Genomic DNA, 21,870 nt, shown 5'->3' on the forward strand with positions numbered 1-21,870 from the left:
AAATCAAGATTGGTGTATCGCAGCAGCATAAACTCCAGCATAATACAGATGACCATGAAACTCACCAAACCTCAGAGATGACAGATCTCATACTTCACTCCAAAAATCCAAGCAAAGAAATAAGGAACTGCGTTTTGCATTTAAAAACTAAGCTTATTTTGTATTAAATGAAGAAGCTTTGCATTGGGAGTGTTTTCAATTATTATTTAGGATATAATATGTTTGACAAATGAAGATAATGTCACAATGTAAAAACTTTTCCTAATGCAAAATGTAATTTCTTTTGTTGTTTGGGGTGAAATGTGACCTGGACATGACATGAGATGATGAATCTTAACTTGTTCAGTTCATATTTCACCCATAGAAAATCAATTCATAACAATGTTTTGCTTAAAGTAATGCATTTATTTTTTCTTTCTTCTGATTTTTTGAGTGAAGTGTGACCCAAAAATAAATCACAACCTGCACGGCTCATATTTCACCTCAAAAGGCAAATAAAATAAATATGTATTTTATCAGTTTATTTGTTTGCATAAAGAAAATCAACCTTATTTTGTAGATCACATGAATATGTTTCATTGTGGTATTTTTCAATAAAAAATAGTTTAGTTTAATATGTTTAACTGTCAGGAAAATTAATGTAAACTTGTAAAAACATTACATTTTTCTAATGCAAAATATTTTTTTCTTGTTTTGTTTTTTTGTGGGGTGAAATGCGACCTAGACATGTTTTCAGATGAACAAGCATCAGGAGGGATAACTCTCAACTCAATTTCATCCCAAAAATCAAAGAAAATAAATATTTTTTTGAAACACAAATTTGGATTTTTTTGCACATTTAAATTATGCACACTTATGTCAGGGAAACAATGTCAATGTAAAAACAGTCAATCTTGTAACCACAAAGTAGCCTATATCATTTAATTTCCTGGTTTTCCTTCTGATTTTGGGGTATAATATACCATGACCGGGACACCTGGATTCGTGAGAAAGTTACAATTCCTCAATAAAACGAACGAACATTAGATTCAAGTTTAACGGCAGCCAGTCAGGATTGTGCGGTTGCTTCAGGTAAAGGATTTCCCGTTTAAGGGCCAGATTTAATAACAGCTTCCGCCAGCGTAAACCGTCTTTTGGCGTTAAAACAGTTATGTCAGCACGCGCAGTGAAGAATTAGCGCCTAAAAGTGCGCACTGTTGGTAAATCACTCGCAGAGTTTTTCCCTGCCATCGGCGCTTTTATGGAATTGCGCTCTAATTCTAATCTGGCCCTTAAACGGTTGAAGCTGGTTCACGCGGAGATGAGGCGGGCCACTCCTCTGTGCACCTGCGCTTGAACGGGCCCGTGCTCCACGCGCTCCCCGTCCACCGTCATGACGCCCGCCGCGCTCAGCGGCTCCAGCCTCAGCGCTCGCACTCGCCGGTACACCAGGTGTGTGCAGCCGCAGTCCAGGTGCGTCCCGCTCTGCATGGCCCGGAACAGCCGCAGCAGCGTGGCGCGCGAGATTCCCGCCGTCACGTAGAACAGGTGGATGAGCCCGTCGTCGGCGCGTGCGTCCGGAGCCGCCAGCAGATCCTCGCTCAGGTGCGACTGGAACATGGCGAGCACCAGGACGAACTCCCGCTCCTCCACCAGCGTCCAGTCCCGCGGGACGGGCTGCTCCAGCGGGGCGAGCAGGTGATCGGGCAGCCGGCTGTCGGCGGGGGGAGAGCTCGCGGAGTCCGGTCCGCTCTTGCTCTCGGCGGGCAGGAAGGCCAGTTTTCCCTGATAGACCCGTAAGGAGGCCAGGCGCAGCAGCGTGCCGAGCATGAAGCGCAGCGCTCCGATCTGCCGGAACTGCTCGCTCTCGATGTCCACGTCGGCCACGAAGCCCCAGGCCAGAGACAGGAAGGAGAAGACACGGGCACCGGACGACAGACGGATGGAGACCAGGTCCAGGTTAGACACCAGACCCTTACAGAGCAAGAAGCCACAGCTGGTGAGCAGATCTTCACCCCACACCGGAGACGCGCTGCAGAGAACAAGCACACACACACAAACACCACTGCACTGACGAGCATCAGCAACCTTGTTATTAGCTGTTCATAAAAACATGTGTTACTATAGCATTATATAAATACTCCTATAGTAGAGTGTTTTGAATACGCACAGTATTGTGTTGTAACCAGTAGAAGGCGCTTGTGCTTCATTAATAAACGTCCAACACTGGCCAAGGGATGTGAGCGGGTATTTTGAGCTGAAGTACGCGGGTGTTCAATCATTTCTCGGGTGAGTCGAGTACTGATGATTGTGCTTCATCTTCATGAATAGAAATGAGTCATTAATGAGGTTAAAGTCCGCGTGTTTCTCCAGAGATCGAGTGTTTCATGTTATCTCCTGCTCTAGTCACCTGAAACCCCTGCTCTCTGAAGGATCGGATGCGAGTCATTAGTGAGTCATTAATGCATCCTTTTGTTTTGTTTTTCCTCTCTCAGCAGAACCGAACTTTTATTCTTTAGTTCAAAGCAATTCTGAGTTTAACCCCTCAGAGACACTCAGAAACGCGCGCGCTAATGACTCTCGGTAATGACTCTCGCAAACTTTAAATTGAACATCTAAACGAAACCGCAACAGTTAGGAGTTTAATGGAGATTACTGAACCAAACGAGGTCTATTCTGCTTCTCTATGAACACTGCCTCTAGATCAGAGATCCAGAAAACACATAATTTCTGAAAACCACATGCTTTACTTTATTTGAAGGAGTTTAGTCAGTTTATGTCGGTCCACTGGGAAACACTCCCGAAGAACCACGTAGCAGTTTTTATGGCATCGAGTCATATTTTAATGAGTTCCGTTGAAGACATTCAATGATAAATGAATGAGATATCCAACTGAAACGAACAATATACTGTATATTAGGGATGTTTTGGTCTCATAACAAAATATATACAATTTCAATCAATAGATTAAATAGAATTATTATTATTATTATTATTATTTTTTAATTAGCCATAATTTATTAGTATTGGCCAGAGATTTAATATTGGATTTGTTACCATTTAAATACATTTAATTCGATTCATTCATTGAAATAATAATAACAACAGTATATTTCTTATTGGCCATAGTTTATTGCCATTGGCCAGAGTTGTAATCTAGGCTTTCATATGTCTTGGTCTCTAAACATCATGTAGAGGAGCTAAATGCGGTTGGTCTCTTCACATGTCAATCAGACGGAGTGGTGGGCGGTTCTCTTCGCTCTGATTGGCTCACCGTGTGTAGTGATGGACAGATGCAGCCAGTGCATTTCCTGAACCTCCGGGCAGGATTCCCAGAGGAGTCTGGATGGCCTTTTCCCAATCCTGCCTCTCCATTAGACCGTTCACTACCTAAAACACACACACACTTAGATGAGCTGAATGCCCAACACACACACACACACACAGGCGGACAGAAGCGAGCTGCACAGACCTCAAACAGCAGTCCGTCTCCAGACAGAATGAGCAGAGCGTCCCACTGCGTCAGGTCAGCGCTCCGCACCAGATCCCGCGCGTGATTCTGACGCTCTGTAAGATCACAGACACCCGTCCCGTGAGCACACTCTCTCTCATACAACAGACTCTTCTGTTCGATCTTAAGAAGAAGAGCTGACAGACCTGATGAGACCCACATTCATCTACACTCAGTGGTTATTAGCATCATTGATATGCTGTTTGTATTAATATTTTGAATTAGATTTATTTTGATATCTTTTGTTTTTATTTTAAAGTTTTGCAACCTTTGTTTATTTATTCTTTCATTCATATTTATTTCTCTTACATATGTCTATATAGTTCATATTATGTTTATTTCTGTTTTAGTTATTTTGATACATCAGGTTAAACTAAATCAAGAGTAAATACATTTATAATGTTACAAAAGATTTCGATTTCAAATAAATGACCTTCTTTTGAACTTTCTGATCGTCAAAGAATCCTGAAAAATAAAGTGTGTCAAGAAAATTCCCCCCTAAAAACATTATTGTTACGATATATATTAAAATATTTCAGTATGGAAAAACTGTTTTCAACGTCGGTAATAATCAGAAATGTTTCTTAAGCAGCAACACTGAAGACTGGAGTAATGATGCTGAACATTCAGCTTTACATCACAGAAATAAAGGACTTTTTAAAATACGTTCACATAGAATTTGTAATACTATTTCACCATTTTACCGTATCTCTGATCAAATAAATACATCCTTGGTGAGCAGAAGAGACTTCTGTTAAACATTAGCCCCCAGTCTTGTGAACATCATGTAGTTGTTTACTCCTCCTGATGTTGAACAGAACTGGCTCTTATGACGAACTGCTTGTGATATTGCTTATTTGTAAACTGCGTAAGGCATCAAATAAATGAATGAATGTAAACGATTAAATCAGATGCAGCAGAGCACAAGAAAGATGCACAAAACTGCTGTAAAAGTGTCACAGTCTGAACTGTGTGGAGTTTAAATCCTGAGTGTGTGTGTGTGTGTGTGTGTGTCAGAAGTGAAGATTCATAGTGACTGATTCAGCAGAAATGCCTAAAGCTGAGACCGCACTTCACACTCACACACACACACAGACTCACACACACTCATTGGCTTCAGTGTGGAGTGTTAACATCACAGTGATCCACATTACAGATCACACACACTCACACAGCACATGTCTGCTTCATTCCAGTGACAAATAGTGGCACTGTTTCAGTGGATGGCTACTGATCTCACAGGACGTCTTTATCCACCGCAGGGGAAACATGCACCTGTGTTAATATTATTAATATTTTCATGACAATTAAGCACCGCTGGCCCAGAGTCCCATTACTGTAATACATGTGTGTGTGTTTAAAGATTTTATTATTGGTGTCTTTTTCCTGTTTATTAGGATAGGACAGTATATGAGACAGAAAGTGAAGTGGGAGAGAGAAAGGTCCACAAGCCAGGACTCGAACCCGGGACGCCTGAAATGCAACCGCTCTATATGTCAGTGCACTACCCACGAGGCTAGAGATGCCAACACGTATGTGTTTATTCAACAGGAAACAGTTTCCAGGGTTAAATGGGTTTAATTGTCATGAAAATAATTCTCTATTCGTCCCTTCATCCATCCATCTGTCCTTCATCCATCATTTCATCGATCCGTCTTTACATCTACTGTTCTATTCATCCACTGGGAAGACAAAGGGCAGAGTAAATCATGCTCATCTGATGTGCAGACACACGTCTAACAACACAAACACACACTCTTCACATTCACTGATGATGTATAAACAGACCGTCACACACAGATGTGAGTGTGTTTCTCTGTCCGAGGTCAGACACTGAAGCTCTTCCTCTGCTCTCGGACTGATCGAGAGATTTCTGAATGAAGCTGTCACCTGAGAATAAAGACCGATCGACTACTGTCACAGTCTGAGGAAACATATGCTGGGAAGGATAATTCAAGTTACTTAGGCTAGTCACCAGAAAGAGTCCAAAATGATAAATCTATCATCTTTTACTTGTATCATTGCCTTTTTCAGCCTGGAGAACACAAAAGAACATACTTTGAAGAACGCTGGGAACCTAACATCTTAGGACCCCATTAACTTTCACTATTTCTAAGATGTGTGTGTGTGTGTGTGTGTGTGTTTTACACACCTGTGATGAAGAGCGTGTGTGGTATATCTGCCTCGGTGAGCATCCTCTGAACGTGACTGTTATAGAGAGCCATGGCTTGGCCCCGCCCACTCTGAGGATTGACCAATACCATCACGCCACATGGTCGACGGACCTCGGAGAACAACACACCTGACAGAGAGAGAGAGAGAGAGAGAGAGAGAATAACATTTACATACGGGATAAAAATCATATAAATGAACATTTTGTGTTTGAGTGCAGGAATCATTTAATATAAAAATAAAACAATAAAAAAAATACAATAATGCAATTAAAAAAATCAAGTATAAAAAGAAACATAATATAAAATCTGAATTTAATATAATAAAATAATGGATTATAAAAAATATAATAACATAATAAAACCATTTACATGTAAAATGTTCTGTTTCTGAGTGCTTGAGTTGATCCTGAACTCATGTGAAATTAAATTTAAAATAATAAAATTGAGATAAAATTATAAAATAATTTAAAAAAATTACCCACAGCAAATATAAAATATTTTATACATTTTAAATATATAAATAGATGAAGTAATAAAATATAAATTAAACATTAAATAAAATAAATGCAAGTATGATGATATATTTCACTGGTAAAGTCTTCATGTTTTAAACTATGTGATGATGTATTTTCTACTATGGTATGGGTACTAAGCTTTATGCTAATTTTTACTCATATTTGGTGCTTATTTATTTTTTGTCGAGGGGCAGTCGTGGCCTAATGGGTAGAGTTGGACTTGTAACCCGGAGGTCATGGGTTTGAGTCTCAGGTGCAGCAGGTATCGTCGGTGCGGGGAGTTACTATCCAGCGCTCTCTCCTCCTTCAATACCACGACTGAGGTGAGACCCTCGAACAAGCCACACAACCCCCAACTGATCCCCAGGTGCTTACTGCTCACTGCTCTGGGTGTGTGTTCACAGTGTGTGTGTGTGTGTGTATGCGCTTGTCCACTGCTCTGGGTGAACTTGGATGGGTTAATATTTAATACTTATTTTACAGATGTATTTTTTTTAATCCAAAGCGATTTACAGTGGATTCAGGCTATACATTCTTTCATCAGTAAGTGTGTTCCCTGGGAACTGAACCCACGCTCCCACAGGAACAGAACTGGGAAGAAATGCATTCATATAAAATTTACAATGAAACGATTTAATTCAAAAATAGATATTTTCAGATTTGTCCGATTGTCCTGCAGAACTCATTTTCCGTTGGTTTGTTTGTTTTAATATCTGTGCTGCGGGGGGTTTTAATCAGCTGCTGAAAACATGATTATAATTCTCTTTAAGAGGTTTAATGTTTGACAAATATCATAAAAAGTGTGCGGGGCCTCGGCTGGGAACACAGCTAACAGATGGCAGCGCTAATGCTAGAAACTCCCAAATGAGACACAAACAGATGCGGTTTGCCTGGATTCTGTGATGCATTAATCTGAGAGCGCTTCTGTGAATTACACAGTCAGTTTCTCCAATCATCCGGGGGGTGTTTCCTCACGGGACGACCGACCCGGGTGACAGGTGACACACGTTCAGAGAGATGAAGACCTCAAACGGTACAGTTTCACTACAACACAAATGATTGATGAGCACTGCTTCTGTGATTCATCCAAACTGACAATATTAACACAAACAAATGCAAAAAAAGAATATACTTTAACACAATTAAACAGTTTGAAAGAATATCACTGTATATTGTGATTCACAATTATAATACATTTAAATCATCTATAAAAAGCAATGCAATGGTTTTCTAAAAGCATCTCAAAGCTTTTGGTGACACTGCTCCAGATCATTTAACGCTGGTAAAGATCAGCTTGACCTATTGCATTAGTAAACGATCTCTGCCACTTCCTGTGGACTGAGAGAGGTTCACATCCAGCAGCAGCAGGAGCTTCATCCGTATCCCAGAATCCTCTGGGGCTCAGGGCCGTAATGAGCTCCTGCGGGCGTCGAATCACACGCATCAATGCCAGCGCTCACAAACTCACAAAACAACAGCCACGCACACTCAGTGTCAGCGCTTTCACAATGAGACTGATTAACATTCAGCGTCAGATTCACACTGACACTGTCTAATTAGCAGCGGAGTCTCTGACAGCGTCATCAACCTCAGGCCTGAAATCACAGCAAACCTCAGAGACTCCAGCTCCACACAGGAACACATCAAAACAGACCCGCTATACACAGGGAACCAAGCTCAGAACATTACTCGTTAAATACATTTATATCACAATACAATCATTATAATCATTAAATCACCTAAAAAGCATTTAAATCTAAATAGTATTCATACTAGTACTTTCTATTTTCATCTGAACTGAACTGATTAAATCAGGGACAAAAAAAATGATAATAAATATTTAAAAACTATCATACATTAGTAGATTAAACTAATTTGTTTATGGAAAAATCTTTGATTGTTATATTATGCTTGACAGCTATATATATATATATATATAGAAATGCATTTGTATAAAATCATTTAAAATAAACAAAATACATAATACAATTAATTTAAATTGTAATAACTTTTTTAATAAATTAAATATCTTTAAAGTTTATAGAAAGGAAATAAATGAATAAGTGAAGTAAAATTATAAAAAATAATTAATAAAACATTAAATGAAGCGACTAAAAATAAATACATATTTAATAAATTAATACATTATTAATGAATAACATTATAAATATTAATAAACACAATATTAATAAATAATATTTATTAATACAATAAATATTATATAGCGTATATTTCGTCATAAATATTCATGATTCATTTACATAATAACCATGCACATTTAATTATGTTGGTGTGATGGAGGGCCACATTTGTCCAAGGAAAAATAAGCTTTCTTAGCACAAGAAACCCTGACAAATATTACATGTAGCCATCAGGATTAAATCAAATGATAAAGTACACAGTGTGATGTTGTTGTTTGCTCTTGGCTGGTGTGGTTTTCCTTCATTTGGAGTTTAAATGTGATTAGCTGTGGATCTGAGCTGTCTGGAGTCTTGCACAAAGTTTTAAAACTGAAGTAATGGTTTTACATCCAAAACCAAAGAACAAAAAATAAAAGAGCATGTCTGCGATTCCACAAATAGACATCTATTTTTACTGAGAGAGAGAGAGAGAGAGATGAATGTGTGCTTCATTTCTCACACTGGTGGAGCTCTCAGCATCACAGCTGCTGAACTGTGAACATATGCTGAGGAGATACCGAGTGTGTGTGTGTGTGTGTGCGCGTGTGTGTGTGCCAAGACGAACGCCTCAATCTATCCAAACACAAAACCACAAGTATCCGAAGACTTCTCCATGCATCTCACCAAACCTGTCAGGAACAGGTCATATTTCACGACAAAACCAAACGGCAGGAAAACAGGAAGTCTGTATTTAGATGCTTTAAAACTGACATATCATGAGAATCTGACTTGTTTCTATTGAAGTGCTATAATCAGGGCCCAGGTGCAGCTGCCAACCCAGCGAACATGAAAAGCACAACCCAGTAACTTTGTTTTGGTGAGCCTTTTTCTGCAAGCTTGTGAAAAATAATAAATTAATAAAATCAACAGCGTATCTGCTTCCGCTCCCCTAGTGACACAGAAAGGATCTCATTATAATATTACAGCCCCTTAATCTGTAAGTTTCCACCCAAGGCGCCGTAATTTTGATTTCGCAAGCGACTGGTGTAGCAGCTCTAAAGACATGCTAACATGCTAATGTTGTCTTTAGCTGCACAGACGAGCACAGCACACAGCCTCAGAGGAGACAACAGAGCAGTGGATTTAATGATTTATTTACTGTATATTACACTGCTGCCACACAGATCTCAAATAAACATGAGATTTATTTCCCAGCTGTTTACTTTCACAGACATAACCCACTGTTTCTGTAACTCGTGTGTGTTTCACAGTTCAAGCGCAATAAGACATGAAAGAGAACTTAGTTTAGCATTCACACGCCGTGACAGCCGCTTTCTGTCCGTGTGCACTCAGAAGTTTAAACTAATATGGTTTAAAACGCACCCCAGTATCTGAGGTAGGGACGGGAGGATCGATCTGAAAGTACAGAGACTTTCGATACTGATGTTGTACTGAATGGATCGATCCTCACATCAAAATATCGATTCTAAAGTGCCTTTTTTATCAAAAATTGTATCTTTCAAGAAGTTCGGTCCACAAAATATCAAAATCAAAATATATACTTATAATATACTTCTAAAAGGACAAATAGACTTTTGTTGTATAGAACTATTTCTCTATTTCTCCTGCTCATCAGAACACGCAAATCCTGAAAGACAGAAGCAATCGATCACAGACAGCGTTCGCTGCTGATCTGTGTTCAATCAGTGTTTGTTCTCATAGAGCTGCGTTCCCCAAAAACATCAGAAGCAAGAGTAGATCTTAAGAAACCATTGCCACATCATTACATTATATCACTGTCACTATGTATAAATGATATGATATTAGAATGATTTCTGAAGGATCATGTGACACTGAAGACTGGAGTAATGATGCAGAAAATACGGCTTTGAGCACAGGAATAAAATACATTTGAACATACATTTACTTAGAAAACACTTATAATGAATTGTAATAATATTTTATTATTTTACAGTATTTTTGATCAAATAAATGCAGCCTTGATGAACAGAGGAGACTTCAAACTTTTGAGCACTAGTAGAATATATATATATACAGTATGAATGCTGTCACATGAAAACTAAAGCAGCTCAGCAGCTCCATTCACTGTGGATGTAGTGTGTTTCAGCGTGTCCTTGTGTAATGAATGTCTTTGTGTGTCTGTGAGACCGCTGCGTGCTGACAATAACCAGGCTTCAAACATCATTCAGCGGCGTAAACGACTTTCTTTAGAGAAACGATCACCAGAGTTATAGACAGATGAAACAAGAAGGCCCTTCTTTGTGTTGAAGTCTCACTGACCTTGCTGTAAGAGATGGAGGCCGAGTAAAATAACTCTCATCCATCAACATCTGAAACGCCTGAGAACACATTCATCATGAAATATGAAGCTGGAGAGCGAAACGCTGTTATCATGAATACTGACGCTTGACTGGCACTGATAATTAAAGCCTCCAAACCAGAGACATTAACCCTCAGCTCGTTAATCAGACGATTATTTGAATAATAATCATGTGGAATATAATTTAGCAGTCATGTGGATTAATGCATGTGTCATCACTGTGATTATGTGTGTGTGTGTGTGTGTGTGTGTGAAATGCATCATTAAGCTGCATCAAATCAATGTCAGAAAAAAAACACAATAAATAGTCTAGATTTTACTTTAAAATGAAACATAAAAAAATTTAAATAAAATCTCTCTAAATATAAATAAATAAATACATTGTGATTTAAATAAAATAATATAATTGTAAATATAAATAAATACATTAATAACAGTTATAAATGTAAATAGAACAAATACATTTAAATTTAAAATAAATAAATTAAATACATTAAATATTTTAAATAAAAAATCCAAATAAATGTAAGAAAATTTAAATAAATAAACACGTTAAAGTTTTAAATAAATAAAAAATAAATATAAAAAATACATTTACAATTTTTTAAAATCAATAATTCTAAAAATAGATAGAATAAAAACATATTACATTATAAAATTAATTCATGAGACATTTTAAATAAATATTTTCAAAATAAATTAAATACAATAGAAATATAAAGGAAATAAAATACAAAATTCAATGAAATTATTTTAAAATCATCATTTAAAAAATCTAAAATAATATATTAAATATTATGCTGTATATTGTGACCGGCAACAATACATTCAATCATCTACAAAAAAAAACTACAAAACTGTTTTATACAGACAAAAATTTGGGTTTAAAACCACGTGAAAATGAATCGTTACTCCAGATTTTCCGCACTAGATTGGTGACACACAGCTGATGTACAATAAATGATGGGCGGCGTGTTTTGGCCGAGGGGCTCATGGGAGTGTGATCAGATGCAGCCTGACAGCATCATGACACTCAGAGGAAAGGTCAAGAGGTCAGAGGTCAGAGGGCAGAGCAGATGAAACACTAGAGGCCCTTCAGGCTTTCCCTGAAGATACAGATCCATACACACTCTGTGCTGGAGTCCTGAGGGAATAACTCACACAGATGTGTCCAGCATCAGCAGACGAGCCGAGCGTCTCTCAGTAACTGCATCTTCAGCAAACGCTCAGCCAGAGCAGAGCTAATGACACTCTCCGCTCTACACCGACACAAACCATTAGCAGCTGAACGTGCAAGAGCTGAACGTGCAAGCCTATGGAAGAGACAGACTCTGTTTCACTGTTTATCTGTTTCACTTAACTCACTGGGTCTACAAACTGACCACTTAGACGAGAAAAGACCCACTGACTGTGAAATGAATCAGTTCTGATGTTTTAGAGCGGGTAAATATAAAATACAAGGACTGGAAAACAAATTATATATCATTTTATATATGAATAATATTGTTGTACTTTGTGTTATAAAACATTCTAATTAAATCTTAAATAATCAGAATATAAATTATTTATTGACATTAATTTACTTTTATTTTACATTTTTAATCAGATTATAATTGTTCGTTTATTCTCTTTTAAACATACAAAACAACGCAGACAACAATCAGATACAACAAAAGTGGAAGACAAAACATGAAGAAAAGAGGAATAAAAACAAATAACTTATCCGTTACATTTCTAAAATAGTTTTGTAAATGATTTTATTTACATTCTTAATGTTGCTTATAATGGCTTTGTTATGCTTATTAAAAAAAAAACGTTTTTATTGCTTTAAATGTATTATTGCCAATCACAGTATACAATATATTATTTGTCTTATTTATTTTTATTTTTTCAAATTTTCTATTTATTTTATTTTACTACTTAATTTTTTTTTGCTTCTTAATAATTTTAATTAATTTTAATTTAAATGTATTTAATTTAATTTAATATATATATATATATGTGAATGACTTGTGAATTTCAGTCCATCCAGAAGTAACTAATAAGTAACTTTTCATACACATAACTGTATATATACAGTTCTTGCTATTAGGTCCCTCAAATAAACACAAATCTGCCAGCGATACGATGTCGCCTTGCAAACTTTGACAAATCCAATGTTTATATCGTCGAAAGCATTCACCGTATCGATCCGGTTCCTCATTAACATGACTTTGCTTCCACACAGACTGATAACAATCATTTGCACGCTCTTACTCCTGGAAAGACACATCAGATCATTCATTCGGATCGTGTTTCCAGTTCAGTGTGCAGTATGGATTCACTAACAGACCGTGGGCAGAGGATGGGAAATAGATCACAAAAAAACGAAATATTGACTGTTTATGTGCAAACAAAAACATTAGAAGTGGGCCCTTTTTAAATATCTCCATTGAAGTACTGTAAACTTCTAGGACACAACACAGCACAAACCCTCCCTCTATAAAAACAGCCCCAGATACCGTTTACACTGCCGTCATCTGTCGGCTTGAGCATCTCGGCTCTCAGAGAGAACAATGAATCATGTTTTGCATTTATTTTCTGGGCATCTTCACATGTGACAGTTCTCCTTACAGGAGAGGCTCATTTAAAATACATGTATTCTGTTAAATAGTGTATTATCATCTGCTGCGGATCACACATGCTGGAACAAGCTCATCAATTAAACATATGATTGCAGTGTGACCGAGTCTGTGAGCAGTAGATGATGTGCCTGAACCTGAACACTGGATGACTGCTCCTAAACTCACCAGTGGCCCTCACTCGATGCTCAGATAGATGCACAAGAGAGGCACTCACCAAGGCTGCAATTATGTGATAAAAATACAGTAAAATCAGTATTAATCTGAAATATTTTTACGATTTCAAAATAGCTGTCGTCTATGTGAATATCTTTTAGGATGTAATTTATTTCTGTGCTCAAAGCTGAATTTTCAGCATCATTTTTAAAGACTATATAAATTTACTTGAACTTGTTTACATCTTACAGTAACTTAGACTTAGTCAAGAGCTAATTACAATATCAAGAAATCTCAGACACTGATATCGTTGTCTTTAATTTTGTATAAATACAACTGTCTTGGGCTGCAGAAATACTCAAAGAACTGTATAGAAATACAGTGGTTACAACCATCATAAATATGCACGCACGTAGATGAATATGCATTGTTATGAACTCTCTGATGTCTTTGCAGAGATAGTTTGCCGCAAGGAGTTATTTGGTTTGGCTCATTCTTTTCATTATTAAGTGCAATGTGAGGACAAACAAACCTCTAACCGAGGTGTTAAAGAAAAAGTTCACCCACAACTGAAAATTACTGCAGTGAATGGGTGCCATCAGAGAGTCTAAACAGATGATTAAAAGCAAAACAAAGCCACCACTCCAGTCCATCAGTTAACATCCTGTGAAGTGAAAAGTTGTGTGTATGTAAGAAACAAATCCATAACTAAGAGGTTTTTAACTTCAAACCGTTGATTCTGAATAAAATACGAGTTTATTATCCATAATACTGCTCCCTTCAGAGGAACATTTGTCTCATCTTAATCAGGAGAGAAATCTGTGCATATTAAGACCCACTTACAAGCCAAAACAGTCAAAGATGTGGATAGTCTGTGATGTGAGAGAAAACGGGATGGACTTTTTCACTACGTTATTATGGATTAAAGACTAGTTTTTACGTTATTTGTTTACCATGCAAAAAAAAAAAAAACATCTTAATGATGGATTTGTTTCTTACAAACATAAAGCTTTTCTCTTTTGTCTCTTCACAAGTCATTCACTGATGGACTGCAGTGGTGTGGATTACTTGTGGATTATTGTGACTTGTGGAACTCTCTTTCTGACGGCACCCATTCACTGCAGAGGATCCACTGATGAGCAACTGATGTAATGACACATTTTTCAAATCTGATGAAGAGACAAACTCCTCTACATCTTAGACAGCCTGAGGATGAGGATTTGTTTAGCACTTTTTTTCATAAACACATTTGTTTGTCCTCGTTATTGTACCTCACTATTCCTCAAACTAGAATTCCGAGTTGCCATGGTGAACTTAGAATCATTTAAAACGACCTCATCGTTCAGAACTTCCTCGATGCAGTTCTAGAAGCCCAGATGTGTCTCGTCCTGATCAGATATCTGCTGGAATGAGCGGTCTGTGCGGGACCGAGTCTCCGGTGTGTGTTTCACAAACAGAGAAGCCGTCATCAGACCAAACTTGCAGGAAGAGTCTGTCCTATTTGTATGTGCTCAAAGATTAAAACAGCTGAATTGTTTATGCTTGGCATAATTACAGTATCTATTGTTTAAATGAAGCCAGAACACATTTGTGTTGTTGCATAAAACAACTAGATAGTGTCTAAAGAAAACATAACAGTGATGCTTGATTTTAAAACACCATTCAAACAAAGTAGGCCAACTGTATATTCGATACTCAAATTCTAGGCCTCTAAAACATGATCAGCATCTTCAAAAAACCTCAGAAAAACCTGTTGTTCACAAACTACATTCCGTTTGTCGTCTGATTGATAGTTTAGACTTTATAAGCATGTTATTGTGCAAACGTCCAGCTTCAGCTCGTACTTCATGTGTGTTTTTGCTGTGAAATCTTTTGAGGAGCGTTTGTTTCCAGAAGCTTTACTTTCACTGTTCCTCAGTGAGGGAATGATCTCCCCAAACCTTGAAAACATCTCAGATCTTCTGAGGAACTATTATTATCTCCAGGTATCATTGTATTGTATAGGATCACATTTTTTTTTTAAACTACATATCTTTGTTTATAAAACTAAGCATTTAAATATCATATAACTCTTTTTTTCCCACTCCACATTCTCACTATACTCTATGAGCCATAAAAGCCTGATGAATCAAATGTGATACTCAACAGAAGACACACATGAGGTCTAAAGGCGTCAGGCTTCACGGGGTTAAACCCCTCAGTAGTGGACATGAGGGTGGACAGATGGAGATGGACGTGTCCCATATGTCTGTGGGTGACACCTCATGTCCTCTCAGCATCTCTTCACATCTGAGCATCATCTCACACACTTACACAACACAACAAGATCATGTGTGTCTCCATCAGATGTTAAACACACACACACACACACACACTTCAGGTCTAGAGCTTTAACACATTAATTACAGTAACGGCTGTCATGCAGCAGGTCAGACTAGTTCAGCGTGTCATCTAGCTGTCATATTTTCCTCCTGGCAAACCGTCACACCTCATCATCACACACCGAGCAGGCGAAGCTGCGTGTGAACGCAAGGAACAGGCATGTCAAACATTTAGAGCATAATGCTAACAAAACACATTTTGTTAGCTGGATTTAACCTGTTTACTAAAGGACTGTGGTAGTGCCATGGTACAGAGATGATCAAATACAAACACTGAATGAGGAACATGTCTCTGTACCATGGCACTGACAGTGAACCTCAACAAGATATATCTGCAAATAACCATGCTATAGCATGATCTTCTTTTTTAAAGAGCTGTCCCTACTGAAAAAAAAGAATAAACTAGAAACCATCACAGACTGTGGAATATAATTGGAATTTGATTGGTTTTAATGGAAACTGTAATGAACACTGTGGTCTCTGGTCGCCTCTATTAGTGGCTTGTTAAATCCAGTAAATCCTAATGGAATATGTCCTGGAACTCACTACAGGAAACCGTTTTTTAATGTTTTAAGTTGATGGTTTGTTATGGTATTTTTAGTGGAAAACATGATTTCTGTAATGGTTTCTATTTATTGATTGATTTTGCAGAAGGGTTTTTGTTGATGAACTTGTTCCAAAGTGTTATCGAGCACGCTGATGAAAAACACAGTTTCACCTGTCTATAGAGTGAGCGAGAGTCTGAACTCCGTATTAAGTTGGTTTCTCACCGTGCGTGTGTTCCGGACGCCGCGCGGTGTTGATGGCGCGCGCCCACCGTTGCGCCTCGCGCAGGCTCGCGTCCTCATCGCTTTCCTCCGTGCCGAGTCGAAAGCGCCGCTCGTCCCTTTGGCGCACCGGGGCCGAGGCCATCCAGCGGCGCCGGTACGGGTAGAAATACACGCAGAGCTGCGCGCCCTGCGCCTCGCCCCGGTGCGCGCGGCTCCCCAGACAGACGCGCAGGTCCAGGTGCTCCGGCGGTGAAGCGCAGTCGATCCTCTGGACCGTCAGGCAGCTGTCCGACAGAGTCAGCGCGACTGTGAGCCGCCCGGTGTCCGCGTCCGTGAACAAACCGTGCATGCGCGCGCCCGCGGCGGACCCGTTCCGCTGAGGCGCCGCGTCCGGTTCATCCATCCCGCGGCGGGACGGTGCTGCAGTGAGTGCGTGCTTCCGCGGGACGCTCTTTAAACACATGTGCACGAGTGTGTGTGTGCGCGCGGGCGAGAGAGTTCACATCTCTCCCTAGTGACGGAAAAGTGGCATGACATTAAAATAACGGAGGCTAAGGGCGTGACCGGGACACTCAGGACAGGACACTCCTGAGATCTGATTGAACTGTGTGAGGACTGTGTTCTCTGAACAAATACCATGACCCTGTGTGCATGATGAATAAACACTTTACCTACCGTGGAACACGAGAGAGAGAGAGAGAGAAAAGATTATTAATCAACTAAACCAAAAGAAAAAAAGAAAGAAAAAACGTGGAAAAACGTGTTACTTAAAATAACTGAAATAAAATAAAACAAAAAGGGAAATAAATAGTAATAAAGACAAGATTAACATTAATTTACAATATTAATCAAATTACAGTATAACAATGTTGCTACAATAACACATATCCAATCAAAAACATCACAGTTACCATAATAGGCAACATTTAAAAGAATATTATGATATATTAATGTCAATAAAAACATAGTACTACCATAGTACAATATATCTACTCAGCTTTCTAAAATAATGTGGTTAATCACAGTTCTTTCATGATTAAAATATGCAAAAAATAAAATGAAATACATTCATGCCATCAGTTGTTTTCACCTCAAGCTCAAGCACACTTGGGTTATGCAGCAGGACAATGATCCCAATCATACCTGCAAGTCCACCTCTGAATGACTCAAGAAAAACTCAATTAAAGGGGTCATATGATGCTGCTAAATGTGGTTTATGGTTCAAAAAACACATTCTTTTCCACATACTGTAGATTATTGTTTCTCCTCTATGCCCGCCTTTCTGAAATAGGTTGATTTTTTACAAAACTCATCGTTCTGAAAAGCGAGGTGTGCTCTGATTGGCCAGCTATCCAGTGTGTTGTGATTGGCCGAATATCTCAAGCGTGTGACAGAAATGTTACGCGCCTCACCATACTGTAATGCTATGTCCCTGTGCGATGAGACAAAACCAACAAAAACCTTTACAAATTAAGATTTGTAGCATCCAGTGAGGACATAATAACTGATTATAATGATTTATACTGTCTTTTTACATGTTGTGTTGCGTATCATGCTGTGTGAATATAAAACCATGTCGCATGTGCGATCGGAGAAATGACAAACAACAAGCTTTACTCTACACTGCTCAAAACTCATATTTGACTCGTCAGTGGCAAGTCCTTTACATATGAAAATGTACTTACATGAACATTTGGGCGGTGTTATGCAAATCTTCCCACATAGTGACATAGACATGTGGGGGTGTGTTTGAACAAGCTGTTTTAGGGGGGTGTGGTTGACTCTTAACTTTTATAAAGAATATCTCTTTGGATTTGAGACTTTAGTCTCTACAACTTTACAGATCTTCTTTATGTACCAAGAGCTTGTAACACTCCAAAGAGAAAGGAAAAATTGAAATCGCATCATATGATCCCTTTATGGTTTTGAAGTGGCCAAGTCAAAGTCTGAATCTGATTGAGATGCTGTGGCATGACCTTAAACAGTTCATTCATGCTCGAAAACCCTCCAGTGTGGCTGAATTACAACAATTCTGCAAAGAAGAGTGGGCCAGAACTCCTCCACAGAGATGTTAAAGACTAATTGCCAGTTATTGCAAACACTTGATTGCATTTGTTGCTGCAAAGCATCACACAACCATTATGCGATTATTAGATTACTTATTTAAATTACTTAATCACATAGGGCCAGACAGGTTTGGAAAGCTTTTTCCTCTTAATAAGTGAAATCATTATTTCAAAACTGCATTTTGCTCTATCTTTGTGTAATATTAAAATTTGTTTGATGATCTGAATCTTTTAAGTGAGACAAATAAAAACAAATAAAAGGGGAAGGGGGTAAAAACTTTTTTGCAGCATTGTGTAGGCTATATAAAAGTTATGTGCATTACGCATAGATAAAGGTATCACCCCAATCACAATGTGTGGGACCAACCATTATATTTCTTTGTATGCAGATGACATCCTTCTTTTTTTAGGCATTCCACTGCAGTCCATTCCTAACATTTTAACTATCTTTGGCAGTTTTGGCGAGATTTACGGATATAGAATAAATTGGACAAAGTTGGCACTTCTTCCACTAAATGACATGATGAGAAACTGCCCTCGGGTATACCAGTGGTCAAACAATTTAAGTATTTGTGCATTATGATTGGTGCTTCATTGCAGTATATAATTAAGACCAAATATGAGGGCATCCTGTCTAAAGTTTCTTGTAACTTGGATAACTGGTCATCACCCAAATTCCCTTAGATCGCGCATCTCGATTATCAAAATGAATGTACTCCCTCGAATTAACTCTGTGAGTTCTATCCTGCCCTTGCCTCCCCCTTCTCATTTTTGCGATAGGCTACAGAGCATAATTACCAAATTTGTATGGAATGGCAAACGTCCACGTCTTAAACTTTCTACGATGCAACGAGATAGATTCGCGGGTGGACTTGCACGTCCGAATTTTAAGCTATATCACTGGGTTTCGTGGCGCTCCTAGGAGTGAAATCTAGTTCTTCCTCTGAAGTTAGATGAAGTTTTATTTGCCAATATTCCTCTAAAAAAGTGTACGCTCCGTTTCGGTCCTATAGTGTCACACGCTCTGTCCATCTGGAGGGCAGCAGAAAAAGCTTGTAATATCCGTTCTAATTGGAATCCCAACTCTCCTATCTTTAATAATGATGGTTTCCTAATTGGTAAGCGCCCAATAAGGATTGACCAGGGTCGACAGTGGTTTGACAAAGGAATTCACTCCTTGGGTGATGTAATGGGTGATAAAGGCATTTACTCCTTTGAAGAACTTTCCATTCAATTTAACCTTAAGAGCTCTACCTTTTTTTTTTATTTACAGTTGAGGGCAGCCATGAAGGCTTATGGGGTTCCTTGGTTGGCTCCTCTTAAAGATCACCCTTTACTTAAAGTTTTACGTGAAACTCGGGGAACAAAAGGTTTGGTTTTTAAATTGTATAATTTTTTACTGGAAAAAATGCATCCTCCTCTGACAATAGACTACTCATGGCGGGCAGATTTTCTGGACCTTTCCCCCAGTTTTAATTGGGACAGTTTTTGGATGATGGTAATGCATGCCTCAAGGAATCCAGATCATCAATCATCTTAATTTTATTCATAGGACTTAAATGACTCCACGTGAACTCTATAGTATGAAACTTAAACCTGATCCTTCAGGGGAAATTGGTACCTTTTTCACATGATTTGGGAATGCCCTGGAGTTGCTTACTTTTGGAATTTGGTTAAAGAAAGTTTGTCCACTTTATTGAATGTTTCGGCCCCTTTGTCTCCATCTGTTTTTATTTTAGATGATCTCTCTGATATCCAACTTAACAAACTCAGAAATGAGTGTTTTTAGCTGGTTTGACAGCTCTTTTTTTTTTGTGGATACTTTCTAACAATCTGTACTATTTATATATATTTGTGTATATTTTGAAGTACATTCTGTTTGTTTGTTTACTATTTGTTCAATATATATACATTTCTTTCTGTATCTTTGTTATCCCACTGATATAGTGCCCTATATACATTTATTTTAAATGTTTTACTATCTTAATTATTGACTTTTTCATTTTTATTTATTATTATTTGTATTAATTTGTCTTTTTTTCATACTAGGTTATTGCTGATTGTTTGTCTTCGATATGTCATGTTTAAACGATGTTATAACAATAAAAATTTGATAACAAAAAAAAAAGCTATGTGCATATTTGAAATATTGAACCAGCATCTATGGTTTGATCTGATCTAAGTTTCATCAGTTTGTAGACATTTTTAACAAGACATTGGTGCAATTAAAAAGAATGATTAGCAGTTCTCACTGGAATCTATTTACAAGCTCGACAAATAAATATAAAATATTTAAAGGTACAGTATTTTATTATTATTTTTCATATCATTTAATGTTTTATACTTTGAATAAAACATTTGCAATGGGTTTAAAAGCTGTTTTAAGCATGATTTAGTCCACGTTTTTGTTGTATTTACACAATCGAAACTGAATAATTTTGTGAAGCACTACTATTTAGTTTATCCACAAGGTTGAAGGGATAACTCCAACCGGAAACTAACAATGAAATGTGATTTTCTACCAGTGTTTTAATAACGTCTACACCTACCCCAAACCTACATTACAATAATGCAAAAATAGTAATTATTGTTGTGCAGTGTGACAAAAATTACGTCGTATTGATGTGCCTTCTAGCCTTAACCCAGAACAAAAGATGTTGACGAGATGTGTGAGGCAATTACAAGATACCTGCAAGTCTAGTTTACACCAGTACAGGTATAAAGACATTTTAATCACTCATTACATTTGGAGAGAAAAAGCGCAGGCTCTACACAGGGATCCCGTTACTAGTGCGCATGTGTCGATGTGCCAATGTGCATGCATGCTCTCAAATGAAATGGGTGTAAAATACTCAAGCTCTCAGTTCAAATCTTGTCTTAACAAACACTTGTGACCCATCTGGACATCTGATTAAACTTCATCTTCCCTTGGTTAGCACGGTCATCTTCAAACACTTGTTTAGTTCACTTCATTCTGCTTCTTGATGTTGCAGACTGGTCATATTTGTCAGCATATTATCACTGATTATTATTACTGTAAAAACAATGCTTTGGAAAGAAAATGGTCTGTCTGTGCATCAAAACGTGGAGCATTTGTTTAACTCACATAACATTACATTACATTTAGAATTAATTCGTTTTTACAAACGAGCTGTGTTATTATTATTATCCATTATATGCAATTATATGACTTTTTAATCATCTAAAAAAACACCTTAATTTAGGCTAGTTGTTGA

The 21,870-nt window shown here is 37.9% G+C and overlaps 1 protein-coding gene and 1 pseudogene across 1 annotated transcript; one reads left to right on the forward strand and one right to left on the reverse strand.

The window, feature by feature from the left end:
- Positions 1 to 21,870, forward strand: part of LOC113067858 (cysteine protease ATG4D-like) — a 591,286-nt pseudogene that overhangs the window by 38,124 nt on the left and 531,292 nt on the right.
- Positions 1,006 to 17,144, reverse strand: LOC113067871 (sphingosine kinase 1-like). The gene is made up of 5 exons (XM_026240368.1): positions 16,569 to 17,144; positions 5,643 to 5,792; positions 3,452 to 3,546; positions 3,254 to 3,369; positions 1,006 to 2,011 (listed from the first exon to the last, which is right to left on the reverse strand). Exons 1-5 carry the CDS (start codon positions 17,029 to 17,031, stop codon positions 1,291 to 1,293), a joined length of 1,545 nt encoding a protein of 514 aa, XP_026096153.1. The 5' UTR covers positions 17,032 to 17,144; the 3' UTR covers positions 1,006 to 1,290.

This window comes from Carassius auratus, linkage group LG28B (genome assembly GCF_003368295.1).
Source record: "Carassius auratus strain Wakin linkage group LG28B, ASM336829v1, whole genome shotgun sequence".
Taxonomy (NCBI): domain Eukaryota; kingdom Metazoa; phylum Chordata; class Actinopteri; order Cypriniformes; family Cyprinidae; genus Carassius; species Carassius auratus.